At 51.1% G+C, this 24647-nt stretch overlaps 1 protein-coding gene across 6 annotated transcripts in view; it reads right to left on the bottom strand.

Moving 5' to 3' along the window:
* Window positions 1-24647, bottom strand: part of dnajc13 (dnaJ homolog subfamily C member 13) — a 187899-nt gene that overhangs the window by 5028 nt on the left and 158224 nt on the right. For 4 of the 6 annotated variants that reach the window (XM_078413962.1, XM_078413998.1, XM_078413969.1 and 1 more), the window contains 8 exons: window positions 23075-23187; window positions 20728-20897; window positions 19547-19589; window positions 18756-18929; window positions 14543-14722; window positions 12900-13040; window positions 10267-10410; window positions 4386-4485 (listed from right to left, as the gene is read on the bottom strand). In XM_078413962.1, coding sequence (XP_078270088.1) covers window positions 4386-4485; window positions 10267-10410; window positions 12900-13040; window positions 14543-14722; window positions 18756-18929; window positions 19547-19589; window positions 20728-20897; window positions 23075-23187 — 1065 coding nt within the window. Of the gene's footprint in view, window positions 1-214; window positions 320-4385; window positions 4486-10266; window positions 10411-12899; window positions 13041-14542; window positions 14723-18755; window positions 18930-19546; window positions 19590-20712; window positions 20898-23074; window positions 23188-24647 lie in introns of those variants that run through there. The other 2 variants (XM_078413988.1, XM_078414007.1) reach the window with 2 other exon arrangements.

Here is a 24647-nt window from a genome sequence, read left to right as displayed (position 1 = left end):
CACCGCCATTCAATGTGATCACAGCTGATCATCTCAGTTTTAAATGAAAAAGTTTTTTTCTCACCTCAGTTTTAAATGAAAATGATTTTTTTTCACCTCAGTTTTAAGAGGTAGGTAAGACGTGAATGCCCACAAAATGTCTACATTTGCTACGATTTTGGCTGAATGCACAAGTATATTTCTCCAACACAAGCATGAGGAAGATTGTATCTACCTGCTGCACAGTTAAGAATTGAACACTGAGCCTGTCAAAGCAGGCCCTAAAGCCCACTTGTGAGGTGAAGCGGGCTAGTGCCAGTGAGGAGGGGAGGTGAGGCACCTGAGGGAAGAGAAAGAGATAGACAGAAAGTAACAGGAGCAAGCAGAGAGAGAAGCATTACGCTCCTGCAGGCAGGAAAATTAGGCAGCAAAGCACAGGTTATTTGCAAGTTACTGTTAATCTTTAAATAACACAAAGATTGAGCAAGAGTACAACATTAGTAGCATAGAATAAACAGTGTAAATCTGAGATACACAATGCTGGAGTAACTCAGCGGGTCAGGCAGTATCTCTGGAGAACATGGATAGGTGACGTTTCACAGAGTGCTGGAGTAACTCAGCGGGTCAGGCAGCATCTGTGGAGAACGTGGATAGGTGACGTTTCACAGAGTGCTGGAGTAACTCAGCGGGTCATCTGTGGAATTCTCTGCCTCAGAAGGCAGTGGAGGTCAATTCTCTGAATGCATTCAAGAGAGAGCTGGATAGAGCTCTTAAGGATTGCGGAGTCAGGGGGTATGGGGAGAAGGCAGGAACGGGGTACTGATTGAGAATGATCAGCCATGATCACATTGAATGGCGGTGCTGGCTCGAAGGGCCGAATGGCCTCCTCCTGCACCTATTGTCTATTGTCAGGCAGAATTTCTGGATAAAAGGAATGGGTGACGTTTCACAGAGTGCTGGAGTAATTCAGCGGGTCAGGCAGCATCTCTAGACAAAATGAATGGGTGACATTTCGGGTCGAGACCCTTCTTCAGACTGGGACCTTCCCAGTTGCTCAGTATTTTGTGTCTATCCTCAGTGTAAACCAGCATCTGCAGTTCCTTCCCACACACAGTGTAAATGTGAGAGTGTACCACAAATGAACAAGTCATAGTGAACTCTACCGATGGTGTTCTGAGGCAGCCCTTAGTGTAAATACACAAGCTGGCAAGGCCAGCAGCAGAATCAAGGACAAGTCTGACTCCAGTCACTCCCTCTCCCATCAGGCAAGAGGCAATGAAGTGTGAAAACGCACTTCATACTTCACAGAGTGATTCAGGGACCTCCAGATTCAGGGACAGTTTCTTCCCAGCTGTTATCAGGCAACTGAACCATCTGAGAAAATAGGTGCAGGAGGAGGCCATTTGGCCCTTCGAGCCAGCACCACCATTCATTGTGATCATGGCTGATCATCCACAATCAGTAACCCGTGCCTGCCTTCCCCCCATATCCCGTGATTCTGCTAGCCCCTAGAGCTCTAACTCTCTTTTAAATTCATCCAGTGAATTGGCCTCCACTGACTTCTGTGGCAGAGAATTCCACAAATTCACAACTCTCTGGGTGAAAAAGTTTTTTTCTCACCTCAGTTTTAAATGGCCTCCCCTTTATTCATGGACTGTGGCCCCTGGTTCTGGACTCCCCCAACATTGGGAACATTTTTCCCTGCATCCAGCTTGTCCTGTCTTTTTATAATTTTACATATTTCCATCCTACCACCAACTAGAGAGCGGTGCTGAGCTACCATCTATCTCATTGGAGACCCTCGGACTATCCTTTATCGGACTTTACTGGACCTTGTCTTGCACTAAACGTTATCCCCTTTATCCTGTATCTGTACACTGTGGACGACTTGATCGTAATCTTGTATAGTCTTTCCGCTGGCTGGCTAGCACGCAACAACAAAGCTTTTCACTGTACCTCAGTACATGTGACAAATAACTAAACTAAAATATCACAAAAATGCAAGAAACAAAGGAACCTCAGATGCTGGTTAATACAAAAGGGCACAAAATGTTGGTGTAACTCAGCAGGACAGGCAGAATCTCTGTTTTAGTTTAGTTTATTGTCATGTGTAGAGAGGTACAGTGAAAAGCCTTTTTGTTGCGTGCTTTCAGTCAACAAAAAAATTACACATGTTTACAATCGAGTCGTCCAAAATAAAACTACAAACCAGAAAGTTTGAGCAGCATGGTGGCACAGCGGTAGAGTTGCTGCCTCACAGCGCCAGGGACCCAGGTTCAATCCCGACTACGGGTGCGGTCTGTACAGAGTTTGTACGTTCTCCCCGTGACCTGCGTGGGTTTTCTCCGGGTGCTCCGGTTTCCTCTCACGCTCCAGGGTCTGCCAGTTAATTGACTTCGGTAAAATTGTACATGTCCATAGTGTTTGTAGGATAGTGCTAGTGTCCGGGGTGATCGCAGGTCGGCGCGGACTCGGTGGGCCAAAGGGCCTGTTTCCGCACTGCATCTCTAAAGTCTAACTAAAAAATCTACCATGAAGCAAGGATTTAGAAGAAAATAAGAAAGGGACTGGTAGACACAAACTGCTGGAGTAACTCAGCAGAACAGGCAGTATCTCTGGAGAGAAGGAATGGGGGACACTTCACAGAGTGCTGGAGTAACTCAGCAGGTCAGGCAACGTCTCTGGAGAGAAGGAATGGGGGACACTTCACAGAGTGCTGGAGTAACTCAGCAGGTCAGGCAGTATCTCTGGAGGGAAGGAATGGGGGACACTTCACAGAGTGCTGGAGTAACTCAGCAGGTCAGGCAGTATCTCTGGAGGGAAGGAATGGGTGACATTTCGGGTCGAGACCCTTCTTCAGACTGATGTTAGGGGAGGGGAGGGCGGGACAAAGATAGAATGTAGTCGGAGACAGGAAGACTGGTGGGAGAACTGGGAAGGGGGAGGGGATAGAGAGGGAAAGCAGGGACTATCTGAAGTTAGAGAAGTCATTGTTCATACCGCTGGGGTATAAACTGCCCAAAGCGAAATATGAGGTGCACACAAAGAGTGGTCTGGGTTGGGCGCCATAAAGCCATAAGTGACAGGTGCAGAATTAGGCCATTCGGCCCATCAGGTCTACTCCGCCATTCAATCATGGCTGATCTATCTCTCCCTCCTAACCCCATTCTCCTGCCTTCTCCCCATAGCCCCTGAGACCCACACTAATCAAAAATTTACCTACCTCTCTTAAAAATATCCGTTTGCTTGGTCTCCACAGCCTTCTGTAGCGAGGAATTCCACAGATTCACCACCCTCTGACTAAAGAAATCCCTCCCCATCTCCTTCCTAAAAGTACATCCTTTAATTGTGAGGCTGTGACGTCTGGTTCTAGACTCTCCCACCAATGGAAACATCCTCTCCACATCCACTCTATCCAAGTCTTTCACTATACTGTACGTTTCAATGAGGCCCCCCCCCTCATTCTCCCAAACTTCAGCGAGTACAGGCCCAGTGCCGACAAACGCTCATCAAGACACAAGAGGCTGGAGATGCTGCAATCTTGAGTCAAACACAAAATGCTGGAGAAACTCAGACTGAAGAAGGGCCCCAACTTGAAACGTCCCGAAGCTGCTCACAGAGTGCTGGAGTAACTCAGCGGGTCAGGCAGCATCTCTGGAGAACATGGATAGGTGACGTTTCACAGACTGTTGGAGTAACTCAGCGGGTCAGGCAGCATCTCTAGAGAGAAGGAATGTGTGACATTTCGGGTCGAGACCCTTCTTCAAACTCATATTTTATTATTTATATTTTCATATTTCATATTTCAGATACAGCGCGGAAACAGGCCTTTTCGGCCCACCAAGTCCGCACCGCCCAGTGATCCCCGCACACTAACACTATCCTACACACACTAGGGACAATTTTTTATTTATTTTTACATTTACCCAGTCAATTAACCTACATACCTGTACGTCTTTGGAGTGGACTCAGTCCACTTCCCTCCATGGATGTTGCGCCAGCACTCTGTGAAACGTTACCTATCCATGTTTAGACTTACAGCCCGGAAACAGGCCCTTCCGCCCACGGCCAGCGATCCCCGCACATTAACACTATCCTACACCCACTAGGGACAATTTTCACATTTTACATTTACCAAGCCAATTAACCTTCAAACCTGCAAACATCCTCTCCACATTCACTCTATCCAAGTCTTTCACTATACTGTATGTTTCGGTTTCCTCTCACATGCTGCCTGACCCGCTGAGTTACTCCGGCACTCTGTGAAACGTCACCTATCCATGTTCTCCAGAGATGCTGCCTGACCTGCTGAGTTACTCCAGCACTCTGTGTTTAGCTGCTGTCGGTAGCTGTGTTTGAAGCTTACAAGTGGCAGAGTTTTCACCACTTGATGAGATATCACTCACCTGTAAGATATCCTGACGTTTGTGACTCAGAGATGAACAGATCATGCTTCTGGTCTTTAAAGGCACTCCACACCGACGAACGACTCAGGATCTCATTCACCTGAAGAAAAAATGTGTTTTAAACAGTGAGGATGAGGATGAGGGGTGATCTTCTAGAGGTGTACAAAATCAGGACAGGAATAGTAGGGAAAAAAAACGGTCTGGTGCTCCAAAAGCCGCAGGAGGTTCGACAAGCCCCGACCCGGGGTAGATTGCCCGGCGTGGGGGAGCTGAGATCCCCCCCGATGCAGGAGCTTGATCACCCCGACGAGGAAGGACTGCCGCCGGCTACGGGAGCCAAGATCGTCCCGTCAACGGAAGATTCAAGGCCCCAGACCGCTGGAGGAAAAAGGAGGGAAGAGATTGAACTTTTTTTCGCCTTCCATCACAGTGAGGAATGTGGAGGAGTCACTGTGGTGGATGTTCATGTTCCAATGTTCTGTGGCTTTTTATTGTTATGACTGTATGGCAAATGAAGTTCCTCGTATGTTGCAAAACATACTTGGCTAATAAAGTATTATTGCGATCGATTGTGATTGTGAAAAACTGCAGATGCCGGTTTAAATCGAAGGTAGACACAAAATGCTGGAGTAACTCAGCGGGACAGGCAGCATCTCTGGAGAGAAGGAATGGGTGGCGTTGATCAGTCTGACGAAGAGTCTCGACCCGAAACGTCACCCATTCCTTCTCTCTCTCCCTCCTTTCTTGAAAAGTGGGATAACATTAGCTACCCTCCAATCCACAGGAACTGATCCTGAATCTATTGAACATTGGAAAATGATCACCAATGCATCCATGATTTCTTGAGCCACCCCCTTGAGTACCCTGTGATGCAGACCATCAGGCCCTGGAGATGTTGGTCTTCATAACAAGAGGATTTGAGTACAGGAGTAAAGAAGTCCTTCTGCAGTTGTACAGGGCCCTGGTGAGACCGCATCTGGAGTATTGTGTGCATTTTTGGTCTCCTAATTTGAGGAAGGACGTCCTTGCTATTGAGGCAGTGCAGCGTAGGTTCACCAGGTTAATCCCTGGGATGGAGGGATTGTCATATGATGGAAGATTGGAAAGATTGGGCTTGTATTCACTGGAGTTTAGAAGGATGAGAGGGGATCTAATAGAGACGTATAAAATTATAAAAAGACGAGACAAGCTAGATGCAGGAAAAATGTTCCCAATGTTGGTGGAGTTCAGAACCAGGGGCCACACAGTCTAAGAATTAAGGGGAGGCCATTTAAAACTGAGGTAAGAAGAAAATTTTTCACCCAGAGAGTTGTGAATTTGTGGAATTCTCTGCCACAGAGGGCAGTGGAGGCCAATTCACTGGATGAATTTAAGAGAGAGTTAGATAGAGCTCTAGGGGCTGGTGGAATCAAGGGATATGGGGAGAAGGCAGGCACGGGTTACTGATTGTGGATGATCAGCCATGATCACAATGAATGGTGGTGCTGGCTCGAAGGGCCGAATGGCCTCCTCCTGCACCTTCTTTCTATGTTTCTATGAACATGCCATTAGCTTTTTTCACTGCCTGCTGTACCTGCACACTTACTTTCAGTGACTGATGCACAATAGACAATAGGTGCAGGAGGAGGCCATTCGGGCCCTTTGAGCCAGCACCACCATTCAATGTGATCATGGCTGATCATTCTCAATCAGTACCCCGTTCCTGCCTTCTCCCCATACCCCCTGACTCTGCTATCCTTAAGTGCTCTATCTAGCTCTCTCTTGAATGCATTCAGAGAATTGGCCTCCACTGCCTTCTGAGGCAGAGAATTCCACCGATTTACAACTCTCTGACTGAAAAAGATTTTCCTCCTCTCCGTTCTAAATGGCCTACCCCTTATTCCCTCCATGATCCCAATCACTCCATTCCCTGCGTATCCATGTGCCTGTCTACAAGCCTCTTAGACACCACTATCGTATCTGCCTCCACCACCACCCCTGGCAGCACGTTCCAGTTTGTGTTTTATAGCTTTGTGGTCAACCTGCCTCGACCATCAATGGTTTAAGATGGTTGACCAGTTATTTACAACTCACTATGTGCACGCGACACAATGCTATTCTTCGACTCTGGGCTCCACGCAGTTTCGTGTAACTTAATTTAGTTTGATTTAAAGATACAGAGTGGAAACAGGCCCTTCGGCCCTCCGTGTCCACACTGACCACCCGTTCACACCAGTTCTATGTTATCCCACTTTCTCATCCACTCCCTGCGCACTAGGGGGCAATTTACAGACGCCAATTAACCTGCAAACCAGCACGTCTTTGGGATGTGGGAAGAAACCGGAGCACCCGGATTACTTGATTAGTACGGGAGTCAGAGGTTTTGGGGAGAACGGGGTTGAGAGGGAAAGATAGATAGACAATAGACAATAGAGAATAGGTGCAGGAGTAGGCCATTCAGCCCTTCGAGCCAGCACCGCCCTTCAATGCGATCATGGCTGATCACTCTCAATCAGTACCCCGTTCCTGCCTTCTCCCCATACCCCCTCAATCAGCGATGATAGAATGGTGGAGTGGACTCAATGGGCCAAATGGCGCTCCGAGAACCAATGAACTTAATAAGTTATGTACTATACACTAGGGGCAATTTAAAGAGGGCCGATTAACCTACAAACACGCACGTCTTTGGGATGTGGGAGGAAATCGGAGCACCCGGAGGGAACCCACGTGGTCGCAGGGAGAACATGCAAACTCCGTAGACAATAGGTGTAGGAGGAGGCCATTCAGCCCTTCGAGCCAGCACTGCCATTCAATGTGATCATGGCTGATCATTCTCAATCAGTACCCCGTTCCTGCCTTCTCCCCATACCCCCTGACTCCGCTATCCTTAAGAGCTCTATCTAGCTCTCTCTTGAATGCATTCAGAGAATCGGCCTCCACTGCCTTCTGAGGCAGAGAATTCCATAGATTTACAACTCTCTGACTGAAAAAGTTTTTCCTCATCTCCGTTCTAAATGGCCTACCCCTTATTCTTAAACTGTGGCCCCTTGTTCTGGACTCCCCCAACATTGGGAACATGTTTCCTGCCTCTAACGTGTCCAACCCCTTAATAATCTTATATGTTTTGATAAGATCCCCTCTCATCCTTCTAAATTCCAGTGTATACAAGCCTAGTCGCTCCAGTCTTTCAACTTACAGACAGCACCCGAGGTCAGGATCGAACCCGGGTCTCCAGCGCTGTGAAGCGGCAACTCTAGCGCTGCGCCACCGTGCTGTCACATGGTGTATCGTACGGATTTCTGATCAGGAAGGTGAACAGTGAAACGCCTGGATAGAGTGGCTGTGGAGAGGATGTCTTCACTAGTGGGAGAGTCGAGGACCAGAGGCCACAGCCTCAGAATAAAAGGCGTTCCTTTCTGAAGGGGATGAGGAAGAATTTCTTTGGTCAGAGGGTGGTGAATCTGTGGGATTCTTTGCCACACACGGCTGTGGAGGCCGTCAGTGGATATTTTTAAGGCAGGGATAGATAGATTCTTGATGAGTACGGGTGTCAGGGGTTATGGGGAGAAGGCAGGAGAATGGGGTTGAGAGGGAAAGATAGATCAGCCATGAGTGAATGGCGGAGTATAGACGTTGTGAGGTCATGTTGCAGTTATACAAGACGTTAGTGAGGCAGCAATTAGAGTATTGTGTTCACCATGTAATAGGAAAGATGTTTTCAAACTGGAAAAGTTACAGAGAAGATTTAAGAGCATGTTGCAAAGACTAGAAGGTGTGAGCTATTGGGAGAGGTTGAGTAGGCTCTAATCCTTGGAGTGCAAGATTATGAGGGGAGATCTTATAGAGATGTATGAATTCATGAGAGGAATAGATCAGGTAGACGTACAGAGTCTCTTGCCCAAAGTAGGGGATTCAAGGACCAGAGGACATGGGTTTAAGGTGAAGGGGAAAAGATTTGATAGGAATCTGAGGGGTAACTTTTCACACAAAGGGTGGTGGGTGTATGGAACAAGATGCCAGAGGAGGTAGTTGAGGCTGGGACTATTGCAACGTTTAAGAAATAGTTCGACAGGTACATGGATAGGACAGGTTTGGAGAGATATGGGCCAAGCGCAGGCAGGTGGGACTCGTGTAGTTGGGACATCAGAATCAGAATCAGAATTACCTTTATTGTCATCTAAAAATACAAGTCTTTTGGACGGAATTCCGTTCCCCACAGTCCAACAATAAGAGCAGTAAAAATAAGCAATAACACACACAATCACAAACCAACACAAAACAAAAAAAACATCCATCACAGTGAGTCTCCTCCAGTCCCCTCCTCACTGTGATGGAAGGCCAGAATGTATTTTCTCTTCCCCTGCCGTCTTCTCCCGCGGTCAGGCTGTTGAAGTTGCCACGTCGGGCGGTCGGGGCTCCCAACATTGAAGCCCCCGCCGGGCGGAGAAAAATCCCGCGGCCTATTCCAGGCTGCGCCGGACGATGAAAGGTCCGCGGCGGGCCGACCCAAGCCCCGCGATTCGGGGCGGGCAAAAACGCAGTCGCTGCCGGAGCTCCTGATGTCGGCCCCCACCCAGGGGGCTCCGAGCTTCCGACGTCCACGCGGCCCGCGGCCGAAGCCTCCGAAGACGAGTCGCAGCCGCTCCTGCAGCGCCACCACAGCCTCCGAAGGCAGCCAGCTCTGCAGATGGTAAGTCCGGTCCGCAGGGTCTGCGAACCAGAGCCCCAGGTGGTCCCAGCTAGAGGTCGCCAGCTCCAGGTGTTTGGCCGATGGTAGGCCGCAGCGGGAACGGAGACACCACCCAGTAAACAAAGGTCGGGTCTCCGACCGGAAGAGACAATTTTACAGTCCCCCACCCCCCCCCACACATAGTACACAACCACAAAAAACACTACATCACATCTAAACACTACAATCAAGACGAAAAACAACATAAAACACAAAAAGACAAACGGACTGCAGGTGAGCCGCAGCTGCTGGGCAGCACCGACACTTCCATGCAACATGTTGGCCGGTGTGGGCAAGTTGGGCCGAAGGACCTGTTTCCACGCTGTATCACTCTATGACTCTGAGAACGTGGAGAATGTGCAAACTCTGCTGGGAAGGTATTTATTCACAAAATGCTGGAGTAACTCAGCGGGACAGGCAGCATCTCAGGAGAGAAGGAATGGGTGACGTTTCGGGTCGAGACCCTTCTTCAGTGTGAAGAAGTGTAAGTGATTCAGTGTGAAGAAGGGTCTCGACCCGAAACGTCACCCATTCCTTCTCTCCAGAGACGCTGCCTGACCCGTTGAGTTACTCCAGCATTTTGTGTCTGTCAAGTCAATGGATACATTTAAGGCAGAGATAGATAGATTCTTGATTAGTGCGGGTGTCAGGGGTTATGGGGAGAGGGCAGGAGAATGGGGTTAGGAGGGAGAGATAGATCAGCCGTGATTGAATGGCGGAGTAGACTTGATGGGCCGAATGGCCTAATTCTGCTCCTATCACTTCTGAACTTATGACATGAGATCATAAGTGAAAGGGGTTAAATTGGGCCATTCGGCCCATCAAGTCTACTCCGCCATTCAATCATGGCTGATCTATCTCTCCCTCCCAATCCCATTCTCCTGCCTTCTCCGCATAACCCCAGACACCCGTACTAATCAAGAATCTATCTATCTCTGCCTTAAAAATACCCACTGACTTGGCCTCCACAGCCATCTGTGGCAAAGAATTCCACAGATTCACCACCCTCTGATTAAATAAATTCTTCCTCGTCTCCTTCCTAAAGGAACGTCCTTTAATTCTGAGGCTGTGGCCTCTGGTCCTAGACTCTCCCACTGGTGGAAACACCCTCTCCACATCCACCCCTGTCACTATTCTGTATGTGAGGAACGCTGAGAGTGAGCCCAGCCTTACCTGTTCTCCGTACTGCAGGCTTCGAGTCATTGATTTCAGTGCATTGACTATTTGGGCTTTGGTGGCGGCTGGGTTTTCCACATTCTCAAGTCCCACTCCTTCCAACAGCTGCAGCAGGTATGGCACCAACTCCATCTTCAGACCCTTCAGGGGACAATAAAAGAGGAAACGGTTCCAATTTCACAGGCCCAATTCACCAAAGAATCATCACGTTCACCATTTCCACCGGTCCTTTAACCTGTTCACTGCCAGGTTTTGTTTTTCTCACGAGCTGGACACACAAAATGCTGGAGTAACTCAGCGGGTCAGGCAGCATCTCTGGAGAGAAGGAATGGGTGACGTTTCGGGTCGAGACCCTTCTTCAGACTGATGTCAGGGGAGGGGGCGGGATAGGTTAGGATGTTGTCGGAGACAGTAAGACCGGTGGGAGAACTGGGAAGGGGGAGGGGATGGAGAGAGAGAGAGGGAAAGCAAGGGCTATTTTGTTTTTCAGTATTGGCCATGACGTGCGTATACTCGAGGGTGGCAGTGAACAGGTTAAACCTGGAGGCGAGCTGAGTTGAATATTCTACATAGAGCAAAGAGAGAGAAAGTTTACAGCGCGGAAACAGGCCCTTTCGGCCCACCGGGTCCGCGCCGACCAGTGATCCCCGCACACTAACACTATCCTACACCCACTAGAGATAATTTTTATATTTACCAAGCCAATTAACCTACAAACCTGTATGCCTTTGGAGTGTGGGAGGAAACCGATGCGATTGAGATCGCCCGCCTCACATTTTAACACATGGACATAAATCTTTCGGCACCAGGTGGCGCCGTCAGCGATGGCAGCCTCGCCAAAGGTCTGTCTGTCTTTTCCTCTTTTTGTTATTTTCAGTGTGTTTTAAAAAGTTTGTGTTAATGTTCTCTGGTTTGTTTTATGTGGGGGGTGGGGGGGGGGGGGGGGGGGGAAGGGGTCGGTGGAAACTTTTTTTCAATCTCTTACCTTGCCGGAGATGCAATTGTTTTGCGGATCGTATCTCCGGTCGCTCTGCGGCCTAACATCGTGGAGCTGGCGGCCTTGCTCGGGACTGACTCTGAGCCCCACCGTGGGGCCCTGGACTTACCATCGGAGCCTGCGATCCCTTGCCTGGGATCGATGCTCCAACCGTGGCCTGCGGACTTCAACATCGAGGAGCTCACAGTCTCGGGTGGAGGCTGATGTCGGGAAGCTCCAAAGCCGCAGGAGGTTCGACCGGCCCCGACCCGGGGTAGATCGCCCGGCGTGGGGAGCTGAGATTCCCCCCCGATGCAGGAGCTTGATCGCCCCGACGCGGAAGGCCCGACCGCCGGCTACGGGAGCCAAGATCGTCCCGTCAACGGAAGGCTCGAGGCCCCCGCACGCGGGAGAACAAAGAAGGGAAGAAACTGAACTTTTTTCCGCCTTCCATCACAGTGAGGAATGTGGAGGAGTCACTGTGGTGGATGTTCACGGTAAAATGTATTGTGTGTGTCCTGTTGCTTTTTATTGGTGTGACTGTACGGCAAATGAAATTCCTCATGTGTTGCAAAACGTACTTGGCTAATAAAGTATGATTATGATTATGATTCACCCGGCCGAGGCGACACACACTTTTGGGGGGACTTCCAGCAGGGGGGGGGGGGGTTATAGGAGGGGGTCGGACCAACAGTTGCCAGAAAACCAGTAGTGGACTCGTGCGTTTAAACGCTTCTTCGATAACTAGACATAACAAACAGCTCATGAAAAACCCACGCCATCATGAGGAGACGGTGCAAACTCAGTACACACGGCACTGTACTGTGGGCGGGCACGGTGGAGCAGCGGTAGAGTTGCTGCCTTACAGCGAATGCAGCGTTGGACACCCGGGTTCCATCCCGACTACGGGCGCCGTCTGTACGGAGTTTGTACGTTCTCCCCGTGACCTGCGTGGGTTTTCCCCGAGATCTTTGGTTTCCTCCCACACTCCAAAGACGTGCAGGTTTGTAGGTTAATTGGCTTGGTAAATGTAATACACAATAGACAATAGGTGCAGGAGGCCATTTGGCCCTTCGAGCCAGCACCGCCATTCACTGTGATCATGGCTGATCATCCACAATCAGCACCCCGTTCCTGCCTTCTCCCCATACCCCCTGACTCCGCTATTTTTAAGAGCTCTATCTAACTCTTTCTGGAAAGCATCCAGAGAATCGGCCTCCACTGCCTTCTGAGGCAGAGAATTCCACAGATTCACAACTCTCTGAGTGAAAAAGTTTTTCCTCATCTCCGTTCTGAATGGCCTACCCCTTATTCTTAAACTGTGGCCCCTTGTTCTGGACTCCCCCAACATTGGGAACATGTTTCCTGCCTCTAGCGTGTCCAATCCGTTAATAATCTTATATGTTTCAATAAGATCCCCTCTCACCCGTCTAAAATTGTCCCTAGAGTGTGTAGGATAGTGTTTGAGTGCGGGGATCGATGGTCGGCGCCGACCCGGTGGGCCTGTTTCTGCGCTGTTTCTGGAAACTAAACTAAACTAAGCAGCCGTAGTCAGGATGGAACCTCGGTCGGTCTCTGGCGCTATGAGATAGCAACTCTACCGCTGCGCCACCGTGCCTGTTAAATGCTGTTATCAAAACGGAGGGATACGCACCTGAGCCACCAGGTCAGTCTGCTCCTTCTGAAACATGCGATTGAGAGACTCCGAGGCAAGGCCGATCATGTCCGACCGCACCTTCATCCCGTTCATCAGCGGCCCGATGGTCTCCATCACTGCCATGGCCCGCACACAAAACTGAAACAAGAAGGCAGTCTGGTTACACCGACAAACAGCCACACGCGAAGAGTCAGACAAAGTGTACAGTTCACGGTCGCTTATTGTTGGTTGTTGGCTGCAACCTCCCTCTCCCATTGACCAACTGTACACTGCAAGGGCCAGGAAGCGAGCGGGCAAGATCATCTCTGACCCCTCTCACCCTGGCCACAAACTCTTCGAAGCACCTCCCTCTGGAAGGCGACTCCAGACTGTCAAAGCAGCCACAGCCAGACATAAAAACAGCTACTTGCGAACGGAGCACCAAGGCACATTCCTTGTAAGTGGACATACTTGGCCAATAAACTTACTAAGTTCAATTTATTGTCAAGTGTACTGAGGTACAGTGAAAGTCTCTTGTTGCCTGCTAACCAGTCAGCGGAAAGACTAAACACGATTACAATCGTTATATTAATGATTTGGACGAGGGCATTGAAGGCTTTGTGGCCAAGTTTACAGATGATATGAAAATAGGTGGAGGGGCAGGTAGTGTAGAGAAAGCAGGGACTCTGCAGAAGGACTTGGACAGGTTGGGAGAGTGGGCAGAGAAGTGGCAGATGGAATATAGTGTAGCAAGGTGTGGAGTCATGCATTTTGGTCGTAGGAATAAATGATTATATGATTACAATCGATCCGTCCACAGTGTACAGATAATGGATACAGAGTTTTACTATAGAACTAGTATAGAACTCCCCCACTCCCTTCTCTCCCCCTCCCATTCCCCTCCCCCCCACTCCATCCCACTCAACCCTCCTTATCCCCCTCTCCCACCCCCCCCCCTCCCTCCGTCCCTAGGAGATAGGTTCGGCTTGTACTCGCTGGAATTTAGAAGATTGAGGGGGGATTTTATAGAAACGTACAAAATTCTTAAGGGGTTGGACAGGCTAGATGCAGGAAGATTGTTCCCGATGTTGGGGAAGTCCAGAACAAGGGGTCACAGTTTAAGGATAAGGGGGAAGTCTTTTAGGACCGAGATGAGAAAGTTTTTTTCACACAGAGAGTGGTGAATCTGTGGAATTCTCTGCCACAGAAGGTAGTTGAGGCCAGTTCATTGGCTATATTTAAGAGGGAGTTAGATGTGGCCCTTGTGGCTAAAGGGATCAGGGGGTATGGAGAGAAGGCAGGTACGGGATACTGAGTTGGATGATCAGCCATGATCATATTGAATGGCGGTGCAGGCTCGAAGGGCCGAATGGCCTACTCCTGCACCTATTTTCTATGTTTCTATAGATTTAAACTTTAAAATGTGAATAACAAAAAATATAACACCGATTTCAATGAAACTTCTTCCATTAGCACCAAAGGGACGACGGTGAGTAAGGTGGGCCTAAAACTGTCGCGCTATCGTGTACAGTTTTGGCTGTAGTTCAGGAACAAACAAAGAGACAAACGAGAGTTTTAGTGTATAGACGGCCTATTTCTGCTCCGACAACGTGTGGAAATCAAAAACGAGTGTTTTACAGTGGAATAAAATAATCTGGTACCTCGTTGTCAGAGAGGGCGTGAATGAGGCGGATTGATGACTTGGGGATGGCGTTGTTCCGGTGGTTCAGGGCGGTGATGACTTTGGGAAGGTGACCCAGAGGGGGCACCTGGTCAGCCAACTGGGGCTGTGAGTGGAACAGGCAGACTGCGGCTGTGGTCACCAGCTCCAACGTTTCACCCTGTGCGGAGACAAAGCAACCGGTTACAATCATTCCCGGCTTAAACGCCGCCTTCAATTTACCACACACAACCCTCCAACCGTCTTAGGCCCCCCCCCCCCTCCTCGGTCATGGCTGACCATGGGTGGTCACTCACCCAGCGGAATCAACATTGATTCCTCCAATTTCAAGTTTCCCTTTCCCCTGACCCTCAGCGTGAAGGTGGGTCTCACCCTGAAACGTCGCTTATTCCTTCTCTCCACAGATGCTGCCTGACCCGCTGAGTTACTCCAGCACTCTGTGCCCATCAAAGCCCGCCCGACCCGCCTGCCCACCCAAATCCTAGCAGACGCCTCCCGTAAGGATGTGGAGAGGTCGGATGAAGCCCGCGGCTGGGGCCTGGGTCTGTGAGGCCCGCGGCTGGGGCCTTAGTCTGTAGAGCCCGTGGCTGGGGCCTGGGTCTGTGGGGCCTGGGTCTGTGGGGCCCGCGGCTGGGGCCTGGGTCTGTGGAGCCTGGGTCTGTGAGGCCCGCGGCTGGGGCCTTAGTCTGTAGAGCCCGTGGCTGGGGCCTGGGTCTGCGGGGCCTGGGTCTGTGGGGCCCGCGGCTGGGGCCTGGGTCTGTGGGGCCCGCGGCTGGGGCCTGGGGGGCCTGGGTCTGTGGGGCCCGCGGCTGGGGCCTGGGTCTGTGGGGCCCGCGGCTGGGGCCTTAGTCTGTAGAGCCCGTGGCTGGGGCCTGGGTCTGTGGGGCCTGGGTCTGTGGGGCCCGCGGCTGGGGCCTGGGTCTGTGGGGCCTGGGTCTGTGAGGCCCGCGGCTGGGGCCTGGGTCTGTGGGGCCCGCGGCTGGGGCCTGGGTCTGTGGAGCCTGGGTCTGTGGAGCCTGGGTCTGTGGAGCCTGGGTCTGTGAGGCCCGCCGCTGGGGCCTTAGTCTGTAGAGCCCGTGGCTGGGGCCTGGGTCTGTGGGGCCTGGGTCTGTGGGGCCCGTGGCTGGGGCCTGGGTCTGTGGGGCCCGCGGCTGGGGCCTGGGTCTGTGGAGCCTGGGTCTGTGAGGCCCGCGGCTCGGGCCTTAGTCTGTAGAGCCCGTGGCTGGGGCCTGGGTCTGTGGGGCCTGGGTCTGTGGGGCCTGGGTCTGTGAGGCCCGCGGCTGGGGCCTGGGTCTGTGGAGCCTGGGTCTGTGAGGCCCGCGGCTGGGGCCTTAGTCTGTAGAGCCCGTGGCTGGGGCCTGGGTCTGTGGGGCCTGGGTCTGTGGGGCCCGCGGCTGGGGCCTGGGTCTGTGGGGCCCGTGGCTGGGGCCTGGGTCTGTGGGGCCTGGGTCTGTGAGGCCCGCGGCTGGGGCCTGGGTCTGTGGGGCCTGGGTCTGTGGGGCCTGGGTCTGTAGGGCCCGCGGCTGGGGCCTGGGTCTGTGAGGCCCGCGGCTGGGGCCTGGGTCTGTGGGGCCCGCGGCTGGGGCCTGGGTCTGTGGGGCCTGGGTCTGTGGGGCCCGTGGCTGGGGCCTGGGTCTGTGGGGCCTGGGTCTGTGAGGCCCGCGGCTGGGGCCTGGGTCTGTGGGGCCTGGGTCTGTGGGGCCCGCGGCTGGGGCCCGGGTCTGTGGGGCCTGGGTCTGTGGGGCCCGTGGCTGGGGCCTGGGTCTGTGGGGCCTGGGTCTGTGAGGCCCGCGGCTGGGGCCTGGGTCTGTGGGGCCCGCGGCTGGGGCCTGGGTAGCGGCCAGTTCGGCGTCCGGAGAGGCCCCAGTGATGATAGCGGAGAGGTCGCTGCGGCGGCCGATGACGGCGCCAACCGACGGACGAGGACGGATCACGTGGGAGTGAGGACGCGGCTGCCAGGGGAAGGAACAAGGGAGGACCCGGCATGGAGGGATGGCCGTGAGGGAGTGGGGGAGAACAATGGGGAACCGCTGGGAGGAGGGGAAGAGGGGAGAACAAAGGGGGAACTGGCACGGGGGTTCTCTGTAACTTTGCCGGCGCCCTGCACGTGGCAACTATTTGCCTACCTTGTGTAGGCAAGCAAAGACCGTCACTGTGACTTGCAACATGTGATAATAAAGTATTCATTCACATAGTCACATGCAGTGTTGATACAGGCCCTTCGGCCCAACTCACCCACACCTGCCAATAATGTCCCAGCTACCCTAGTCCCACTTGCCTGCGTTTGGTCCATATCCCTCCAAACCTGTCCTATCCATGTACCTGTCCCACTGTTTCTTAAACGATGGGATAGTCTCAGCCTCAACTACCTCCTCTGGCAGCTTGTTCCATACACCCACCACCCTCTGTGTGAAAAAGTTACCCCTCGTGATTCCGAATGAAATCTTTTCCCCTTCACCTTGAACCTATGCCCTCTGGTCCTCGATTCCCCTACTCTGGGTAAAAGACTCTGTGCATCTACCCGATCTATTCCTCTCATGATTTTGTACACCTCTATAAGATCACCCCTCATCCTCGTGCGCTCCAAGGAATAGAGACCCAGCCTACTCAACCTCTCCCTGTAGCTCACACCCTCTAGTCCTGGCAACGTACGTCAGTCAGTCAGTGCTCACACCCTCTAGTCCTCAGTCAGTCAGTGCTCACACCCTCTAGTCCTCAGTCAGTCAGTGCTCACACCCTCTAGTCCTCAGTCAGTCAGTGCTCACACCCTCTAGTCCTCAGTCAGTCAGTGCTCACACCCTCTAGTCCTCAGTCAGTCAGTGCTCACACCCTCTAGTCCTCAGTCAGTCAGTGCTCACACCCTCTAGTCCTCAGTCAGTCAGTGCTCACACCCTCTAGTCCTCAGTCAGTCAGTGCTTACACCCTCTAGTCCTCAGTCAGTCAGTGCTCACACCCTCTAGTCCTCAGTCAGTCAGTGCTCACACCCTCTAGTCCTCAGTCAGTCAGTGCTCACACCCTCTAGTCCTCAGTCAGTCAGTGCTCACACCCTCTAGTCCTCAGTCAGTCAGTGCTCACACCCTCTAGTCCTCAGTCAGTCAGTGCTCACACCCTCCAGTCCTCAGTCAGTCAGTGCTCACACCCTCTAGTCCTCAGTCAGTCAGTGCTCACACCCTCTAGTCCTCAGTCAGTCAGTGCTCACACCCTCTAGTCCTCAGTCAGTCAGTGCTCACACCCTCTAGTCCTCAGTCAGTCAGTGCTCACACCCTCTAGTCCTCAGTCAGTCAGTGCTCACACCCTCTAGTCCTCAGTCAGTCAGTGCTCACACCCTCTAGTCCTCAGTCAGTCAGTGCTCACACCCTCTAGTCCTCAGTCAGTCAGTGCTCACACCCTCTAGTCCTCAGTCAGTCAGTGCTCACACCCTCTAGTCCTCAGTCAGTCAGTGCTCACACCCTCTAGTCCTCAGTCAGTCAGTGCTCACACCCTCTAGTCCTCAGTCAGTCAGTGCTCACACCCTCTAGTCCTCAGTCAGTCAGTGCTCACACCCTCTAGTCCTCAGTCAGTCAGTGCTCACACCCTCTAGTCCTCAGTCAGTCAGTGCTCACACCCTCTAGTCCTCAGTCAGTCAGTGCTCACACCCTCTAGTCCTCAGTCAGTCAGTGCTCACACCCTCTAGTCCTCAGTCAGTCAGTGCTCACACCCTCTAGTCCTCAGTCAGTCAGTGCTCACACCCTCTAGTCCTCAGTCAGTCAGTGCTCACACCCTCTAGTCCTCAGTCAGTCAGTGCTCACACCCTCTAGTCCTCAGTCAGTCAGTGCTCACACCCTCTAGTCCTCAGTCAGTCAGTGCTCACACCCTCCGGCCGGCCGGCCGGTCGGTCGGTCGGTCGATCTGTCGGTCGGTCGGTCGGTCGGTCGGTCGGTCGGTCGGTCGGTCGGTCGGTCGGTCGATCGATCGATCGATCAATCGGTCGATCGGTCGGTCGGTCGGTCGGTCGGTCGGTCGGTCGGTCGGTCGATCAATCGATCGATCAATCGGTCGGTCGGTCGGTCGGTCGGTCGGTCGGTCGATCAATCGATCAATCAATCGATCAATCAATTAATCAATTAATTAATTAATTGATTCATCCATCCATTCATTCACTTGGACCCGCTCAACAAAACCCACCAGAGCCGCACAAAACCCATTCGACTTACGTGAGGATTACTTGCTTCCAGAAATTCTGTTATTTTCTCCAGCAATGCAACAAGGAACTCCCTGGGCTTTCGTAGGACCCAACCCGGCTGGGCAATAAAGATCCTCAGGAAGACCCCTCCGACGGACAACTCGTCTCCAGCTTCACCGTGGACCATCGTGAAGTCCTCAGGCAGCTGGAAGAGCGCGGAAATCAGTAGACGTTAAACGAGAAACATTATCAATGCATTAACATTAACAACGTTAGACAGGGGTACGTGGACAGGACAGTCTGAAGAAGGGTCTCGACCCGAAACGTCATCCATTCCTTCTCTCCAGAGATGCTGCCTGTCCCGCTGAGTTACTCCAGCATTTTGTGTCTACAGGATAATTTAGTTTAGTTTAGTTTAGAGATACAGTGCGGAAACTGGTCTTTCGGCCCACCAAGCCCGCACCGACCAGCGATCACTGCACACTATCACTATCCTACACTAGCACTATCCTACACACATTAGGGACAATTTTACAATTTACATTAGTTCCTACACAAATTAGGGACAATTTTACAGAATTTACCAATTAACATCCAGACCTATACTTCATTGGAGTGTGGGAGGAAACCGGAGCACCCGGACAAAACCAGAACACAGGTCACGGGGAGAACGTACAAACTCCGCGCAGACAGCACCCGTAGTCAGGATGGAACCCGGGTCTCCGGCGCTGTGAGGCGGCACCTCTACCACTGCGCCTCCTATCAACCCACGATGTGATCCATCACATCAAGCTCTGATTTATTTCCACAATCGCTCCTTACCTTCCAGTTTACATCTGGGTTGTCACATTGTTGCTTGAAGTGCCTGTAATAGGGTTTAAAAATATCAATTATTATTAAGCTGTACTATAATGCAAACCTGCTGAATTTCTCAAGTCCACCGACAGGTAATTGTTCACAGGGATAGAATGCTTCCACTTTTGGACACAGTTTCACTGGAGTTTAGAAGGATGAGAGGGGGATCTCTAAGGACTGGACAAGCTGGATGCAGGAAAAATGTTCCCAATATTCACAAAATGCTGGAGTAACTCAGCGGGTCAGGCAGCATCTCGGGAGAGAAGGAATAGGTGACAATTCTGGTTGAGACCCTTCTTCAGTCTGAATAAGGGTCTCGAACCGAAACGTCACCCATTCCTTCACTCCCGAGATGCTGCCTGACCCGCTGAGTTACTCCAGCATTTTGTGAATAAATACCTTCGATTTGTACCAGCATCTGCAGTTATCTTCTTAAAAAAATGTTCCCAATGTTGGGCGAGTCCAGAACCGGGGGCTACACACACAGTTTAAGAATAAAGGGGAGGCCATTTAAAACTGAGGTGAGAAAAAAACCTTTTCACCCAGAGAGTTGTGAATTTGTGGAATTCTCTGCCACAGAGGGCAATGGAGGCCAATTCACTGGATGGATTTAAGAGAGAGTTAGATAGAGCTCTAGGGGCTAGTGGAATCAAGGGATACGGGGAGAAGGCAGGCACGGGTTACCGATTGGGGACAATCAGCCGTGATCACATTGAATGGTGGTGCTGGCTCGAAGGGCCGAATGGCCTCCTCCTGCACCTATTGTCTATTGTCTAAATGTTGTGATAGCTCCTGCCTCAGATACCTTCTCTGGCAGCTCGTTCCCTATCCCCACCTCCCTTACAGCACAGGAACAGGCCCTTCGGCCCACAATGACTGTGCCAAACATGATCTTATCTGCCTGCATTGTCTATTGTCTATGTTTCTAAGATCCCCTCTCATGCTTCTAAACTCCAATGAATACAAGCCCAGTCTTTCCAACCTTTCCTCATACGACAGTCCCGCCCATCCAGTGAATTGGCCTCCACGGCCTCCTGTGGCAGAGAAGTCCACAGTTTGCACGATAAAGCCGACTACTCAAGAGCAACAGAGGGAAAAGGAATCATTTGATAGTTGTAGAAATGCGATGTCACCGTTAGCTTACGCACTCGAGCATCATTTCCCGGACGGTCGTGGCCACTCGTTCCCTGGAGTTGTCATTCCAGATCAACTCCGGGTTTTCGTGCGTCCCCTCAAAGATATGAATCGATGCCTCAGGATTGTCCCGCATGGCGTCCATGAACACACCCGGTAGAAACTTGGTCAAAGTAATCCTCACCTGGGTGGAGAGAACGGCAGAGTTTAGCTTAGTTTAGTTTGGAGATACAGCGCGGAAACAGGCCCTTTCGGCCCACCGGGTCCGCGCCGACCTGCGATTCCCGCACATTAACACCATCCTACACCCACTAGGGACAATTAAAAAAAAAACATTTACCAAGCCAATTAACCTACAAACCTGCACGTCTTTGGAGTGTGGGAGGAAACCGAAGATCTCGGAGAAAGCCCACGCAGGTCACGGGGAGAACGTACAAACTCCGTACAGACGGCGCCCGTAGTCGGGATGAAACCTGAGTCTCCGGCGCTGCATTCGCTGTAAGGCAGCAACTCTACCGCTGCGCCACCGTGACCGAATGGAAACGAAGAACCGCAGATGCTGGTTTACACAACAACACACACAGTGCAGCAGCTCAGCATCTGTGGAGAACGTGGATAGGTGACGTTTCACAGAGTGCTGGAGTAACTCAGCGGGTCAGGCAGCGTCTTGGGAGAGAAGGAATGGGTGACGTTTCGGGTCAAGACCCTTCCTGAAGGAAATGGGTGAAGCTTCGGGTCGAGACCCTCCCGAGATGCTGCCTGACCCGCAGAGTTACTTCAGGAATGTGTGTATACCTTCGATTTGTACCAGCATCTGCAGTTTATTCCCGAAGTGTTCCATGAATGCTTGATGGGCATGTCCAAAAGACTCCACAGAGCACGGGTGTAGATCGGGGCAAAATGTCCACGCTCTGCGGGATGCTGGGCTTCAGAGGGGAGATCATAAAGGAGAGGGCATAGCTTTAAGGTCGAGGGGTAATGTGATCGAGGGGTAATCACATTAAATGGACATGTGTGGGGCAAATTAATTTTTGTTGCGTGCTAACCTGTCAGCAGAAAGACTATGTGTGTAGGCAGTCTGAAGAAGGGGTCTCGGCCCAAAACGTCACCCATTCCTTCTCTCCTGAGATGCTGCCAGACCTGCTGAGTTACTCCAGCATTTTGTGAATAAATACCTTCTATTTGTACCAGCATCTGCAGTTATTTTCTTATACTATGTGTGTTGGACGGAACTGCAGATGTTGGTTTAAACCAAAGATAGACACAAAAAGCTGGAGTAACTCGGTAGACAGGCAGCATCTCTGGAGAGAAGTCGAGACCCTTCTTCAGACACGAGTCCGGGGAAAAAGAGTAACGATGATAAAGGTAACAATGGCCTGTTTCCGTTATCGTGGTTCCTTTATTGCATCTCTCTATAATCGCCGTCTATATCCCTCATTTCCTTTTCCCTGACTCTCAGTCTGAAGAAGGGTCTCGATCCGAAATGTCACCCATTCCTCCTCCCCAGAGATGCTCCAGCGTTTTGTGCCTATCAGCGGTTAGACTACACACCAATGAGCCAAAACATTATGACCACTGACAGGCGAAGTGAATAACATTGATTATCTTGTTACAATGGCACCTGTCAAGGGGTGGGATATATTAGGCAGCAAGTGAACAGTTAGTTCTTGACGTTGACGTGTTGGATGCAGGAGAAATGGGCAGGAGTAAAGACCTGAGCGAATTTGACAAGGGCCAAATTGTTATGGCCAGACGACTGGGTCAGAGCATCTCTGAAACGGCAAGGCTTGTGGGGTGCTCCCGGTCAGCAGTGGTGAGTACCGACCGACAGTGGTCCGAGGAGGGACAGACCACAAACCGGCGACAGACAGGGTGTTGGGCGCCCAAGGCTCATCGATGCGCGAGGGCAACGAAGGCTATCCCGTCTGGTCCGAACCGACAGAAGGTCGACTGTGGCACAAGTCACAGAAAATGTTAATGGTGGTCACGGGAGGAATGTGTCACAATACACAGTGCATCGCACCCTGCTGTGTATGGGGCTGCACACGGAGGACCAACAGCATATTACTCATGTTTTGGCTGATCGGCGTATTATGATTCCAATTGAGCCGCCCACTGTGTACAGATACATGATATCGCAGGGCAAGCTAAAATCCAGTAAAGTCCAATTAAAGATAGTCTGAGGGTCCCCAATGAGGTAGATAGTAGTTCAGGACTCTGCTCTCTGGTTGTGGTGACAGGACGGTTCAGTTGCCTCATAACAGCTGGGAAGAGACTGTCCCTGAATCTGGAGGTGTGCGTGTTCACACGTCTGTACCTCTTGCCCGACGGGAGAGGGGAGAAGTAGGAACAATTACATACCTTTGGTCCAACAAGTTTATCTGTGATCATTTTGGCAAAGAGCTCTGCGGTCTGGGCTCGAACCTGAGGATGCGTTGAATTACAAAACATGTCGAGAAGATAAACGAGGGCACCTGAAGAGCAAAGCAGTTGAGAACTTTAATTTACTCCTCCAACATGAACCCAAACAAAGTACAACACAAAACTGACAGTGGCAAGAGCACAGTAAACCTCATTCACTCTCGTTGCATAGAAACGTAGAAAATAGGTGCAGGAGGAGGCCACTCGGCCCTTCGAGCCAGCACCGCCATTCCTTATGATCATGGCCGACCATCCACAATCAATAACCCGTGCCTGCCTTCTCCCCATACCCCTTGATTCCACTAGCCCCTAGCGCTCTATCTAACTCTCTTTTAAATCCATCCAGCCTACCAGGCAGAAGGCAATTCTGGATTTGTGTTGAGTAATGAAACAGATTTGATAAGGGAACTCAAGGTAAAAGAGCCATTAGGAGGTAGTGATCATAATATGATAAGTTTTAATCTCCAATTGGAGAGGGAGAAGGGAAAATCGGAAGTGTCAGTATTACAGTTGAGCAAGGGGGACCATGGAGGCATGAGGGAGGAGCTGGCCAAAGTTGACTGGAAAGAGACCCTAGCAGGGAAGACGGTGGAACAGCAATGGCAGGTATGTCTGGGAATAATACAGAAGGTGCAGGATCAGTTCATTCCAAAGAGGAAGAAAGATTCTAAGGGGAGTAAGAGATGACCGTGGCTGACAAGGGAAGTCAAGGACAGTGTAAAAATAAAAGAGAAATAAAGGATAACATAGCAAAGAAGAGCGGGAAGCCAGAGGATTGGGAAACTTTTAAAGAGCATCAGAAGATAACTAAAAAGGCAATACGGGGAGAAAAGATGAGGTACGAGGGTAAACTAGCCAAGAATATAAAGGAGGATAGTAAAAGCTTCTTTAGATATGTGAAGAAGAAAAAATAGTTAAGACAAATGTGGGTCCCTTGAAGACAGAAGCAGGGGAATTTATTATGGGGAACAAGGAAATGGCAGACGAGTTGAACCAGTACTTTGGACCTGTCTTCACTAAGGAAGACACCAACAATCTCCCAGATGTTCTAGTGGACAGAGGTTAAAGGGTGACGGAAGAACTGAAGGAAATCCACATTAGGCAGGAAATGGTGCTGGGTAGACTGATGGGACTGAAGGCTGATAAATCCCCAGGGCCTGATGGTCTGCATCCCAGAGTACTTAAGGAAGTGGCTCTCGAAATCGTGAACGCATTGGTGATCATTTTCCAATGTTCTATAGATTCAGGATCAGTTCCTGTGGATTGGAGGGTAGCTAATGTTGTCCCACTTTTTAAGAAAGGAGGGAGAGAGAAAATGGGAAATTATAGACCAGTTAGCCTGACATCAGTGGTGGGGAAGATGCTGAACTATAAAAGAAGAAATTGTGGAGCATTTGGATAGCAGTAACAGGATCGCTCTGAGTCAGCATGGATTTACGAAGGGGAAATCATGCTTGACTAATGTAACTAGGAAAATGGACAAGGGAGAGCCAGTGGATGTGGTGTACCTGGA

Source organism: Rhinoraja longicauda, chromosome 2, assembly GCF_053455715.1.
Source record: "Rhinoraja longicauda isolate Sanriku21f chromosome 2, sRhiLon1.1, whole genome shotgun sequence".
NCBI classification, from domain to species: Eukaryota; Metazoa; Chordata; class Chondrichthyes; order Rajiformes; family Arhynchobatidae; genus Rhinoraja; species Rhinoraja longicauda.
This window is presented reverse-complemented; position numbering and strand designations above follow the sequence as displayed.